The sequence below is a fragment of the Dipodomys spectabilis genome, unplaced genomic scaffold, assembly GCF_019054845.1.
Source record: "Dipodomys spectabilis isolate Male_0828 unplaced genomic scaffold, ASM1905484v1 ptg000273l, whole genome shotgun sequence".
Classification (NCBI taxonomy): Eukaryota; Metazoa; Chordata; class Mammalia; order Rodentia; family Heteromyidae; genus Dipodomys; species Dipodomys spectabilis.
In genome coordinates, this window is record NW_024870950.1 from 9613329 (window position 1) to 9627454 (window position 14126).

General features: G+C 39.7%; 1 protein-coding gene across 6 annotated transcripts in view; it reads right to left on the reverse strand.

Moving 5' to 3' along the window:
- Positions 1-14126, reverse strand: part of Cbfb (core-binding factor subunit beta) — a 50987-nt gene that overhangs the window by 9431 nt on the left and 27430 nt on the right. For 3 of the 6 annotated variants that reach the window (XM_042700712.1, XM_042700708.1, XM_042700710.1), the window contains 2 exons: positions 12076-12192; positions 4946-5041 (listed from right to left, as the gene is read on the reverse strand). In XM_042700712.1, the coding sequence (XP_042556646.1) occupies positions 4946-5041; positions 12076-12192 (213 nt within the window). Of the gene's footprint in view, positions 1-3948; positions 3961-4886; positions 5042-12075; positions 12193-14126 lie in introns of those variants that run through there. The other 3 variants (XM_042700714.1, XM_042700711.1, XM_042700709.1) reach the window with 2 other exon arrangements.

Genomic DNA, 14126 nt, shown 5'->3' on the forward strand with positions numbered 1-14126 from the left:
ACCACTAAGCCACATTCCTAGCCTGTTCAAAGAGGTTTTTGTTTTTTTTTTTTTTTGTAGTGGTGGTGGTGGGGTCAGTCATGGGGCTTGAACTCTGGGCCTGGGTGCTATCCCTCAGCTCTTCAGCTCAAGGATAGCACTCTACCACTTGAGCCACAGGCACCACTTCTGGTTTTCTGAGTGGTTTATTGGAGATGAGTCTTATAGCCTTTCCTGCCCAGGCTGGCTTTGAACCTCGATCCTCAGATCTCATCTTCCTAGTAGCTTGGATTACAGGTGTGAGCCACTGGTGCCCAGCTCTAAGTTATATAACTGATTTTAGGTTAATGAAAGACATTGCTAAAAACTGAAATCTATACTTGGGAGTTCTGCTTCCTACTCTTAAGACTTTACCACTTGAGCCCCAGTGCCACTTTTGGTTTTTTGAGAAATTTATTGGAAGTAAGAGTCTCACAGACTTTCCTGTCTAGGCTCGCTTCAAACTGTGATTCTCAGATCTCTGCCTCCTGAATAGCTAAAATTACAAAGGTATGAGCCACTGGTGCCTGGCCTCCCTGCCTCCTCTTTTTTTTTTCCCCCTGTGCTAGTACGGGGGCTTGAACTTAGTATCTGGGCAATGTCCCTTTGCTTTTTTTATTCAAGGCTAGTGTTCTATCACTTGAGCTACAGATCCTCTTCTGGCTTTTTGGTGGGTAACTGGAAATGAGTCTCACAGACTTTCCTGCCCAGGTTGGCTTCAAACTGTTATCTTTAGATCTCAGCCTCCCGAATAGTTCTAAATTTATATAAACATTATGAGCAGCACCATTACAATATGACAGGATTAGAGGTTATCCATATAGCAGTGGATATCCCTGAACCTCTGTGTTGCCAAATTCTCAGACTTCCAAACACTGGGTTACTGCCACCCACAAGTTACTGCTGTTCCCTGAGCCTTGTCTCTAGGCAGGCATCTGGACTACCTACTGGAACCTGGATTCTTTTTTCTATCTCAGCTTTCTCTATTCTAGTCTCTTGGCAGGTTTATTTTTCAGATTAATAAGCTGTATTAGTGAAGTCCTGGTCAAGAAACTATGGTTTAAGTTCTCATGTTTCCTTCTGTTAGTTAACTATTTAAAAGAGAACAGGTCAATTTTTCTGGGATTCTCATTTTCAACTGTTCGGAATGTGATTAGAAGATGCTTGAATTTCTGAAGATGAATTACAGGGAAGACACATAATTTTTCTCCAGTTTTAGGAAAAAGATTAAACTGGGAGAAAATAAGCTGACATTATGAAATTTATGAAGAAGGAAAGAAAGGAGAAAGGCAGGACTTAAAGAGACGTGGCTCAAGTAGGAGAGCACTTGGTAAATTCTATACCAGTACTGACCCCAACCCATTAAAAAAAAAAAAAAGGAAGAGGAAGGAGGGATCAAGCAAGCAAGCAGGGTATGGTGGCTCACACATGTAATCCTCGCCAATTCAGCAACTTGGTTCCATCTGGCCTAGACAAAAAGACCTGATTTGAAAAATAAACCATATTCAAACAAGTAACAAGAACATAAATGGCTGGAGTGGGCCTAAGTAGAAGAGTGCCTGCCTAGCAAGCCCAAAGTCCAGTATAAGAAAAAAAGGAATGAAGCAAAATATATGCATGTACAAAGTGCCAAAAGACATGCAAACCCCAGATCTCTCTACATCATTGCCAGTTGTCCCTCTGGAGACAGATTTTGGCCCCAATTTTATACATGATAGCTTTCTAAGAGAACTGATGTTTCAAATCATTCCTCTAAAGGGACTAGAGGATCTTAAATCATTGATGAAAATTTAACTATGTTCTCTATGCTCTAGGTCATAATGCAGGGAAATTGCCTTGATACACTTTAGGGAACTGAAGTGCTCTTGTAAGCCAGGTAATTCAATTAACTGGAACCAGCACAGCTGTAGAGCTTTTAGCACTACAGAAGTATTTTAGAGCTATTATTTACTGTAGGCACGCACACCAAGCACCATACTAAATGTTTTATAAGCATTTCCCATTTAATTCTAATAACAATTTCTACGAGGAAACTCAGGCTTAAGAGAAACTGGCAAGTGAGGAGCAGGAATGTGAAGTACTGAGAGCATGCTCTCAGTCACTGACAATCTAAAGGAACAATCTAGCAACAAATTACTTGACACCCCTGTCAAACACAAAGTTTTATTTTTTGTGTGTGTCAGTTGTGGGACTTGAACTTCTGGGCCTGGGTGCTATCCCTCAGCTCTTCAGCTCAAGGTGAGCGCTTTACCACTTGAGCCACAACACTACTTCTGGTTTTCTGGGGCTTAATTGGAGATAAGAGTCTCATAGACTTTCCTGCCTGGGTTGGCTTCGAACCCCAATCCTCAGATCTCAGCCTCCTGAGTAGCTAGGATTACAGGTGTGAGTTACCAGTGCCGGCTCCAACGTATTTTTTAAGTAACAAAACTGGAAATTAAAAAATATCAAGCTAGAAAAAGTGAGTATAACCTTTTTAGAGATTAAGAAAATCAAACAACAATTTAGTCAGTTATCTAATTTTAGAAAACAAAATACTTATGAAGACTTCTTAAGCAACTGTCCATTAATGTCATTCTTCATATAGATTTATTTCCTCCAGAAAGACTGACCTATGTTCTCCTAATTGGCAAGCTCCCTTACTTATTGATGTCTTTTGCAGGGCATACACTGTTACTCCTGCCTGGAAAAGTTTTCCCCAACTTGTCAAGTTGGCAAATGTACAATTCCTTCAGATGTATTCTCCTAGGCAGACTCAAATGTTCCTTTCTCTATATTGAACTAACTCCTTTTTGAGCCCACATTTGTACAGCAGCTGCTAAAGGACACTGCAATTACCTGTTTCTACATCCATTTTCTCCCAAGGACAGAAGCCACATATTTTCATATACATACTCCAGTCCCTACTGCAGAATCCAGCACAACAGTTGGGACACATTACTTTATCCTGTAATTCTAGTTTGCAGATAGGCAGGAATAGTAAATTTTTTTAAAATCCATTATGTAACCAAATAAACTCCAAGTAAAAACACTGTGATAAACAATGTGGCAAACACAAAAGTCAACAGACACATATATAATTGCTTCAATACACTGTTCAATAAGAACACTAATAGGAAACTATAAAGTGAAAGGGCTGATTATGATGACAAAGACTGGGAATGGCTAGATGTTTAAACTCCACCTTGATGAATGAGTAGAAAAATACATTTGAGGGGTAAGAGCATTGCTCAAGTAGTAGACTGCTTGCCTAGCAAGTGCAAGGCCCTGAGTTCAAACCCTAGTACTGCCAATGAGCAAACAAATGAATAAATAAATAGCTTGGGACATTTGCATCATACTGCTGAAATGCTCCCAAGTATAGCATTTAGTGAAATAAAGAAGAGTCATACCAGAGTGCAAGTAGCATGAGAACAAAAGGTCACAAATATAGGCTAATAAATGTATATTGCACATTTAAAATTTAGAAGTTTTACAGATGTAAGATGAGAGAAAACACCGTACAATTTGTTTCTTTTTTTTTAGGTCCGGTCATGGGGCCTGAACTCTGGGCCTGGGCGCTGTCCCTCAGCTCTTCAGCTCAAGCCTAGCACTCTACCACTTGAGCCACAGCGCCACTTCCAGCTTTTTTTTCTTTTTGCTTATGTGGTGCTGAGGAATGGAACCCAGGGCCTCATGCATGCAAGGCAAACGCTCTGCCACTGAGCCACGTTCCCAGCCCAACACTGTACAATTTTGATCCTAAGAACTATAGTAGCCAGGCGTCAGTGGCTTACACCTGTAATCCTAGCTACAAAGGAAACTGAGATTTGAGAATTGTGGTTCAGAACCAGTCCAGGCAGGAAAGTTTGTAAGACTTACCACCAACTAACTGGAAGTGGTGCTGTGGCTTAAAGTGGTACAGTGCTCGCCTTAAGCAAAAATTGCTCAGGGAGGAAGTGGCTCTGTGGCTCAAGTGGTAGAGTGCTTGCTTTGAGCTGAAGAGCTGAGGGACAGTGCCAAGGCCCAGAGTTCAAGCCCCACAACTGACCAAAAAAAAAAAAAAAATTGCTCGGGGACAGCGCCCAAGCCCCATATCAACAACAAAATCACCATCAAGGGAAGGACTGGGAAGGTAGCTCAGGGTAAAGTGCTCACTTAGCATGCATGAAGCCCTGGATTTGATTCCTCAGCACCACATAAACAGAAAAAGCCAGAGAAGCTGGGCTGGGAAGGTGGCTCAGTGTTAGAGTGCTTGCCTTGCATGCATGAGGCCCTGGGTTCGATTCCTCAGCACCACATAAGCAGAAAAAGGCCGGAAGTGGCCCTGTGGCTCAAGTGGTAGGGTGTTAGCCTTGAGCTAAAGAGCTGAGGGACAGTGCCCAGGCCCAGACTTCAAGCCCCACAACTGGCAAAAAACCTCCAAAAACAACAACAAAAAAAAAAACACCAGAAAAAGCCAGAAGTGGTGCTATGGCTCAAGTGCTAGCCTTGTGCAAAAGAAGCTCAGGGACAGTGCCAAGGCCCTGAGTTCAAGCCCCAGGACTGGCAACAAAATAAAACAAAATAATAACAAAATCACCATCAAGCTATATGTTCTGTTAAGTGTCAATTCCTGAATCTGTATTTTACTTGTAATAAAAAGAAAAATGACCTGTTAATTTCATGTTTTGAGTAGTTCATAATTAAGAGGTATTTACACCAGTATATTAAAAACATACCTTTTAAAATAAATAATTTAATACCAATAGATGAGGAATTCATATACAACCTTAAAATGAGAGTAAACTTCTTTACAACAATTACATTTAATATAAAGCAAACATATATAATATTTTTTAAAACAAAATTGTACTATTAAGAAAACATTATATACAGACATCACAAACAGCCTGAGAGTTGGGGGAAAGTACTAACCAGTTACTGCCAGCAGCTGTGAAACTCTCACCTCCATTTCCTCCCGGTGAGAACGGTCTCTATCTTCAAATTCACGTGTCCTTCTCCGAGCCTCTTCAAAGGCTTGTTGTGCTAATGCATCCTCCTGCTGTCAGAATATATAAAACATCTATTTTGATGTTCATTTATAATTTAAGAGGAAATGGACAGCAATGTACTTCTCTTTTTTTTCTTTCTTTCTTTGTTTTCTGTTGGCCATGGGATTTGAACTCTGGGCCTGGGCGCTATCCCTTAGCTCTTCAGCTCAAGACAAGCGCTCTACCACTTGAGCCATAGCACCACTTCAGCAGTGTATTCCTCAAGCTATCAACACCAAAAAAATCTACACAACTGCTAGTGTTGGGAGTATTTTTTTTTTTTTTTGGAGTCAGTCGTGGGGCTTGAACTCTGGGCCTGGGTGCTGTTCCTGAACTCTTCAGCTCAAGGTAAGCGGTCTACCACTTGAGCCACAGTGCCATTTCTGGTTTTCTGGTGGTTAACTGGAGATAAGAGTCTCATGGATTTTCCTGTCCGGGCTGGCTTTGAACTATGATCCTCAGATCTCAGCCTCCTGAGTAGCTAGGATTACAGGTGTGAGCCACCAGTGCCCCACTTGGGAGTACTTTTAATAAGAAAAGTTCAGTAGGGAATTTTCATGCTTTGTATTTCACCTTGGAAATAGTAGTCCCTACAAATTGTTATCTTCTTTCCTTACTTTATCCTACTTACCAAAATAAATTCCACCACCTCCTTTCTGTTCTAATGATGCACTTAAACTAGCTTTAAGAACCAGGGCAGGGCTGGGAAGGTGGCTCAGTGGTAGAGCACTTGCCTTGCATGCATGAGGCCCTGGGTTCCATTCCTCAGCACCACATAAGCAAAAAGCAAAAAGCCAGAAGTGGCGCTGTGGCTCAAGTGGTAGAGTGTTAGCCTTGAGCTGAAGAGCTGAGGGACAGTGCCCAGGCCTAGAGTTCAGGCCCCACAACCGGACCCCCCCCCCCCAAAAAAAAAAAAAAAGAACCAGGGCAAGGTATCTCATTTCCCTAAGCCTCAGGAAACTCATATGTAAAGTAGACATAGTAATACTTTACAATATATTGTAATACTTTACAATCTTGTTGTAAATTACATAAGACACAAAAAGTATTTAGGATATTACCCAGCAGCATTCAGTATGTGTTATTTTGCAAATATTTATGGATATACAAAAGCCCCTTATTTGACTTAGTATTCTGTATTTTTATAGTCTGTTCCACCAGCATTTATACTTGTATACCCACATATGAGCCAACAATTCCATCTTCATTGGCTTTTAAGTTCACTTCATTTTGTCCATCAAACATATATGTCAGAGGCACCTGCAAAAGAATGCTGTTCCAGTTCCCAAGAGGCTATTAGTTGGAAATCAACTAGGACATTTCTGCTGACGTACATGTGTTTATTCACTTTTTCATCTGTTTCCAACTATTTGTATGTGTAGGTGTCATAGATATAATGTGAGGGAATGAATGGTGCTTTGCCTCAAAGAACCTACAGTCCAATGGGGCAGGTAGAAATAAACATAATTAACAAAGACATAAAAAATTACCAACTATAGTTAAATGCAATAGAAGAAAATTTGAGGATAAAATGAGAATATAACATCAGTTGTGACCTAATTCCCTAAGAAGGTTATTAGCAACTGCTATGTATTGTAGCAATGGTCATGGTTTTTCTTCATTAAAATAATTAAAAAGTATAATTGTTTCAGTAAAATAGGCAGGAATAATTCTGGTTCCAACTTCTGTCTTTTTATAGTAAAAAAGGAGAAATGCAGTGAACAGAATTTGTACTCTAACAACTGGCAAAATTGGGAGAGACAATGAACAATTACCTGTATCATCGTGATCCTGTACTGTTATCTGTCCGCAATGTAACTTCTCCCTTTCAAGGACGTCATTTGCTAATAAAACTACATACTCACTCATGATGTAGACTAATGGCTATGGACAATGAACTCTACCCAGCCTCAGGGGATGGTAGGAGTGTTTCCAATATTCTAGTTCCTATGGCCACTTGACATACTACTCTGTTACTCCAAGGTGTATACAAAACCTTGGAAGCACAAAGTAGCCAGTTGGGAACAATATAAACCATAATGGAAGCTGGGAATGGTGAAAGAAAAACTAAATGAAGAAGGACTAGAGGCACAGCTCAAGTGGTAGAACACCTGCCTAGAAAACATGAAGTCCTGTGTTCAATCACCAGCAATTCCTGCCTGCCCCACGCTCTTGCCCAGGTATATCTGTCAATAAAAATTCAGAAAACAAAAACAATAAATGAGAAAGAAAAAAGAAAAATACCATTTTCAAGGCCATCCGGGGGAAATATTTGTGAGAACCCATTTCAACCATTCACACTGTGGTGAATATCTGTCATTTTAGCTAGGTCAGGAAGTATAAACAGGAAGATCATGGCCCAGGCAAAAAAAAAAAAAGAAAAAAAAGATAAGGGTTTAGAGATGTCTCAAGTGTTAAAAGCATCTACTTGGCAAGCTTAAGGCCCTGAGTTCAACATCCAGTACCACCAAAAAAGGGAAATAAATTCACTAAAGCAGCACTGGTATATATTTCAAAGGCAACATGTGCAACTGCAAACAGTACATTTAACCCACCTTTTTGCAGAATCTAAGTTCATTTCAACCAAATTATTTCCAAATTGCCTATTATATATTTATAACTATACAAAAAAAAGCAAAGTTGCTTATATGTTGGCTTCTGTAAGAGAAGAACCTTACAATCAACTAAAGGATACACCTGTTAAAGGATACCTGTTTTACATCAGTGTCATCAGGTACTTCAAACTGAAAATCCATTCATTCCAACAGTGGTTCTATTTCCTAACTCAATTACAGAATTAAAACATTTGAAAGGTCATTATAATGAAGATGAGACATTATGTGATGGACAAAATGAAATGAACTTAAAAGCCAATGAAGATGAAATTATTGGCTCTTATGTTGATATACAAATTGTGGTGGAGCAGACTGTATAAAAATTCATTGAATTAGACAAATAGCCTATACAAGTTTACTAAAACTAGTTCTAGTATACATATAAATTCATAACTGTACCCAAAAAATGAAACAATCTGCTAAGTCATTTAATTTATGTAACATAAATGTACTCATAAAGTACAGCCACAATTAAAAGTAACTCACTATAAAACTTTTGTGGCAGCCGGGCGCCGGTGGCTCACACCTGTAACCCCCTAGCTACTTAGGAGGCTGAGATCTGAGGATCGCAGTTCAAAGCCAGCCAAGGCAGGAAAGTCCGTAAGACTCTTATCTCCAATAAACCATTAGAAAACCAGAAGTGGTACTGTGGCTCAAGCAGTAGAGTGCTCGCCTTGAGCTGAAGAGCACAGGGACAGCACCCAGGCCCAGAGTTCAAGCCCCACGAGCAACCAAAAAAAACAAAACAAAACTTTTGTGGCAAAGCTGGTACAGAAAAAAAAAAAAAAGCATGATAGCACACATTCTCTTTGACTGCCCTTGAAAACTTGAGTTTTCGAAGAACTACACTGAAACCACCTTAGTTTCTATGATGGCATTGACTTTTCTTGGTAAATGAGTACTTATTAGTTACATTTTTGCTGAAATTAGATATAAATCTGATTATTCAATGGTGGTATGCCTAATATGCTCACTTTTTCTTTCAAAATCAAGCATATAAAGACTACAAACAAATGTACACTGCTGGCAGTAGTAGCCCATGCCTACAATCCTAGCTACTCAGGAAGCTGTGATGTGAGGATCACAGTTTGCAGCCAGCCAGGGCAGGAAAGTCCTTGATACTCTTATCTCTATTATCTTCCCAAAAAAGCCAGAAGTGGTACTCCAGTGTCAGAGCATTGGCCTTGTGCTAAAGAGCCCAGAGACAGCACCCAAGCCCTGAGTTCTAGCCCTAGGACTGACATACACACAACACAAAGAATTTATACCTATAAATTAAACAAAGTGACAAAATATATTCAGTTAAAAAAAAAACCTATTGGCATTTGAGGCTTTACAATTATAATCAAGTTATCTTCATTTGTGGAAAAGTTTCTGACCCAGTACCTAGTCAAAATATATAAACAATTACAATTCAGTAAAAATATATTTTCACAGAGTGAAAACATAAACCAATAAAAAAAACAGACGAGTTGTATTATAGCTGGCATTTTTTCAAAGAGATCTGAAGTAGTAGTAGCCAGAAACTGGACACTGTCCAAATGGCCATTAACCGTAGAATGGATAAAGTACTTGATCAACAAAGAAATACAATGAGAATGAAAAACTAAATGAACACACCAATATAGATAAATTTCACAAATGTATGAAGAGTACAAAACAGCTCATGCTGCATGAATCCATACATGTGTGTGTGTCTCTCTCTCTCTCTATACATATAGAGAGACACACACACACACACACACACACACACACACACATAGAAAAGTGAGCAAAAGTAATGAATGCTATTAGGAGTGAGTGAGGACTTCAGTGTACCATGCAGGGAGAGCAGATGCTAATTACCATAATGGACCAGAGGATTACATAATTTGTCTTTTTACTGCTAAAATACAGAAATATAGCTGATTGTGTAAGGACCTTGGTATTATATCCAAATACCTTATAGAATATATGTCAATTTTTCTAGTAACTTGCAAATCAATTTTGGATTTTTCTTCTGGAGAACTGAGGTTTTGAATTCAGAGCCTCATGCTTGCTAAGCAAGCATTTTACTACTTGAACTATACCTATAGCCCTTATTTGAATTTTTTTTCCTTGGTGCCAAAATTGGGACTTGAACTCAGGGCCTCCCACTCATTTGGGTTTTTTTGCTCAAGGCTGGTACTCTACCACGAGAGCCACAACTCCACTTCCAGGTTTTCTTGGTGGTTAAGTAGAGATGAGAGTTTCATGAAATTTCTGACCAGGCTTGCTTTGAACTGCAATCTTTAGATCTCAGTCTCCTCAATAGCTAAGATTACAGGATGAGCCACCAGTGTCTGGCTCCTTGTTTTACATTTTTTGCTTGTTGCAGGGCTTGAACCAGGGCCTGAGCGCTGTCCCTGAGCTTTTTTGCTTAAGCGTAACATTCTACCACTTTGAGCCACAGTGTCACTTCTGTTGTTTAGGATTTTGAAAGTAAATGAATTTTTAACAAATAAAGGTAGCTTCAGTATATATGGTGTGTGGTGGTTTGTGCTTGTAATCTCAGCTACTTGGGAGGCAGTGATTTAGGAGGATCATAGTTCAAAACTCAGCCTAGGCAAAAAGTGAGAACTCCATCTCAACCAAGAAGCTGGATGGGATGGCACAAGCCTGTGATACCAAATATTTGAGAAATAGGGGAAGGAGGATCTAAGACTAGCCTCATGCAAAAATGCGAGGCCCAAAATTTAAAAAGGGCTGGGGGCAAGGCTCAAGTGGTAAAGCACTTGACTAGCAAGGGTGAGGTCCTTGGTTCAAACCCTAGTTTAGAATTTTAAATTTTGAACCATATGTTGGTCATGGCACATCCATAATTCTACCTGAGAGGTGGGAACAAGATGACAGAGAGCTTGAGTCCAGTTTTGGCAAAGATAGTAGCAAGAGCCTCTCAAGAACAAAGTAAAATCAGAGTTGGGGAACAGCTCAAGTGTAGAGTATCTAACATGAAAAAGACCTAGGGTTCAATCTCCAGCACCATAAAAGAATTTGAACTTTGAATTTATTTTTATTATTAAAATGTGAGACAAGATCTTGCTATTATGTAACTTAGACTGGCCTAGGACTCACTTCTGCTTCCACCTCCCTTGAACCTTTATTATTTTTTGTGGTGGTGTTGGTATTGGAATTTCAACTTGGGTCCCTGCACTTGGTAGGCAAGCCTTCTACCACAATGACAAACTGCCAATGAAATGTCTATTGCTCTCAACATTCCTGTACATGATTTTTCAAGGTCTGCTAAAAAATCAGTTCTCTCTGGTAAGGAAGAAGCTCCCATAGCCCTTATGGCTTGCCCTGCCACCCAGAGGTAGAATCTGAGGGAACATAGACTGGAGAAGGGATGACAGACAGCAGTTGTTAACTGTTATTGACTAAAGTTCAGTAACTTTTAATAAATGCCTCTGAATTTCCAGAATCTTTAAATGAGGGCTTTGAGGTTGCTGTTGCTGCTTTTTTTTAATTCAATTTATCAAGGCCTTTTTGGAAAAGAATATACAAAAGCTCTTCACTCTTTTTTTTTTTGGTCAGTCATGGGGCTTGACCTCTGGGCTGTCCCTCAACTCTACAGTTCAAGGCCAGTGCTCTACCACTTGAGCTAAGCACCACTTCCGGCTTTTTCTGTTTATGTGGTGCTGAGGAATCGAACCCAGGGCCTCATGCATGCAAGGCAAGCACTCTACCACTGAGCCACCTTTTGAATCCCCCAAACTCCTCACTCTTACATTACAAAATTGCTACTCTTACATTTTGTTTTCAGTTGTTCTCCACCCTCTATAATGTTCCTAAAGACCAAGAACAAATGTTAGAAAAACCATTTACTGGACTTTTATGTTTCCAAAGGAGATTGGGGACTATGACTATTGGGCCCTGGTGATTATCAGAGCCCTATAGGTTATTACAGGGGGAGTGAGGGGAAGGGTAGGGTAACTGAGTGAACCACTTAACTATTGTAGATTAATTTAGAACCACTAGCAGAAAAACTTCCCCCAAATCAGGACTAGAAGGTAGTTCTTAACGTTTTCCTGATTCCTCAACACTACTTGAATAAAGTGCTTTCTATACTTATCTTTCCCCCCTTCCTTTTGTGTGTGTGTATATCTGTGAAGGGTACTGGGGCTTGAACTCAGGGCTTGGGTGCTGTCCCTTAGCCTTTGTGCTTAAGGCTAGCACTATACCACTTCAGTCACAGCTCCATTTGTGGCTTTTTCCTGCTTAATTGGAGATAAGAGTCTCATGGATTTTCCTTATCAGCTCAATCTCTACTTCCTAAGTAGTTAGGATAACAGGTTTGAAAAACTGATACGTATACTTATTATTAAAAATTAGGTAAAATAGACCCCCAGACTTAAGCAAGATTAGAGGCTAAATAAAGGGGCCACATTCAGTAAAGCCTGAAGTTACCATACCTGAGCTCGTTCCTCATCAAACTCCAGACAGCCCATACCATCAAGTCTCTGGAGATCAATCCAACCTTTCCAGATAACACAGACTCCATTCAGAATCATAGGAGCCTTCAAATACACCTAAGACACAAAAAAGGAGAAAACAACTGAAAAGTCATCAGGTATATTAAGCTTACTATGTCAACTATAGTTTTCTTAAAACAAGAATATAATTTACAAAACTAACAATTCCAGAAGGTGCTGGGCACCTATGGGCTCATGCCTATAAATTCTAGCTACTTTGGGGAAGAGAATGAGTAGATCATTAGACTTCATCTCAATGAAGAAGTTGGGCATGGTGCATTACAACAACTAAAGTTTGGAGCATAGCTCAGTGGCAGAAGGCCAACCTGGCAAAAGTGGTAGGCCTTATGTTCAAACCCTACTGCCCTAAAAGGGGAAAAGAATGTTAAGAAGGCTGGGAATAGAGCTCAACAGTATAATGCTTGTCAAGCATGTTTAAGGCATGGGTTCAATCCCCAATTTTAAAAAAATGTTTAAATGCAAGTAAAAAAAGAACTATACATTTATATTTTAACTACCATAATTATGGTTTATTAAGAAGAAAGCTGGAAGTGGCGCTGTGGCTCAAGTGGTAGAGCGCTAGCCTTGAGCTGAAGAGCTGAGGGACAGCACCCAGGCCCAGAGTTCAGGCTCCATGACCGGACCCAAAAAACAAAAACAAAAAAACGTAATTATAGTTTATATACATATAGAAACTATCCTTTAGTCATACTCAATATATTAGTGCCTTATAAGGATTGTCTCTCTGCAGCACTGGAGCCCAAAACCGAGGGCATTTGAGGAAGCTGAGGCAGGACTATCTGAGGCAGTATGAGCAAAGTTAACAAGACTATATCTAAAAAATAAAACACAAAAAAGGACACTGGGTGCCATGCCACGCCAGTGGCTACTACGAAGGAGGTTGAGATCCAAGAATTTACGTTCAAATCCTGGAACATGAAAGTCCATTAGATTTAGTTTTTTGTCGGTCATGGGGCTTGAACTTGGCCTGGGCGCTGTCCCTCAGCTCTTCAGCTCAAGGTGAGTCCTCTAGTTGAGCCACACTGCCACTTCCGGTTTTCTGGTGATTTATTCAAGATGAGAGTCTCGTGGGCTAGCTTTGAACTGCGATCCCCAGATCTCAGCCTTCTCAGTAGCTAGGATTACAGGCATGAGTCACCGGCGCTCAGCCATAGATTTTTATCTCCAATTGACCACCCAAAAGACTGGAAGTAAAGGTATGACTCAAGTGGTAGAGGGCTACCTTTGAGCAAAAAAGCTCAGGGAAAGTGTCCAGACCTTGAGTTCAAGCCCCGGAACCACCCGACCCCTACCCCAACCACACTCACGTGTGCACACGTGCACACACACGTATACACACACACACACTGAGAGGCTGAGGTCCTAAGTTCAAACCCTAGTGCTAGCACAAAAAGGAAAAATATTCAGTTAAAATAGCATTCAGGAGGCTAATGCAAGAGGATCAGTTGTTTGAGACCACATTGGCTACATAGTGACACCTTAATTTTTAGTTTAAGAAATAAAGAAAAATTAAAGAAAAACAAAATACAATCCCCCCTCATAACTCCAGATAACTAAATACATCCTTATATATGAAATTTTTAAAATTTACTTTCACCAAATATATTTCTTTGGATAATGCCAATGCTTTGAGAGCTAAAAACCGGCATTTTTATTACCTATATGATACAGAATTGGTAAGACAGTTTCTCATTTTCAGAAAAAAAGCTGGAGGCATCATTTTTCTTTACTCAATTCAAGTTTCCTAAACAGTCTTAGTTTTTCTTTTGAGAGAAGTTTAATAAGAACTGACTACCAATAATTACAAATATGCTAAAAAAATACCTGAGACACCTGAAAAATAAATTTATGTCTTCTTACTACATATTACATATTTATGTCATTCCTCTCCATGCTAAACACACATAAACCATCCTGAACCAAATTCTAGTCATACTAAGGAAGAATGTCCCAAAATATAGAGCTCCATT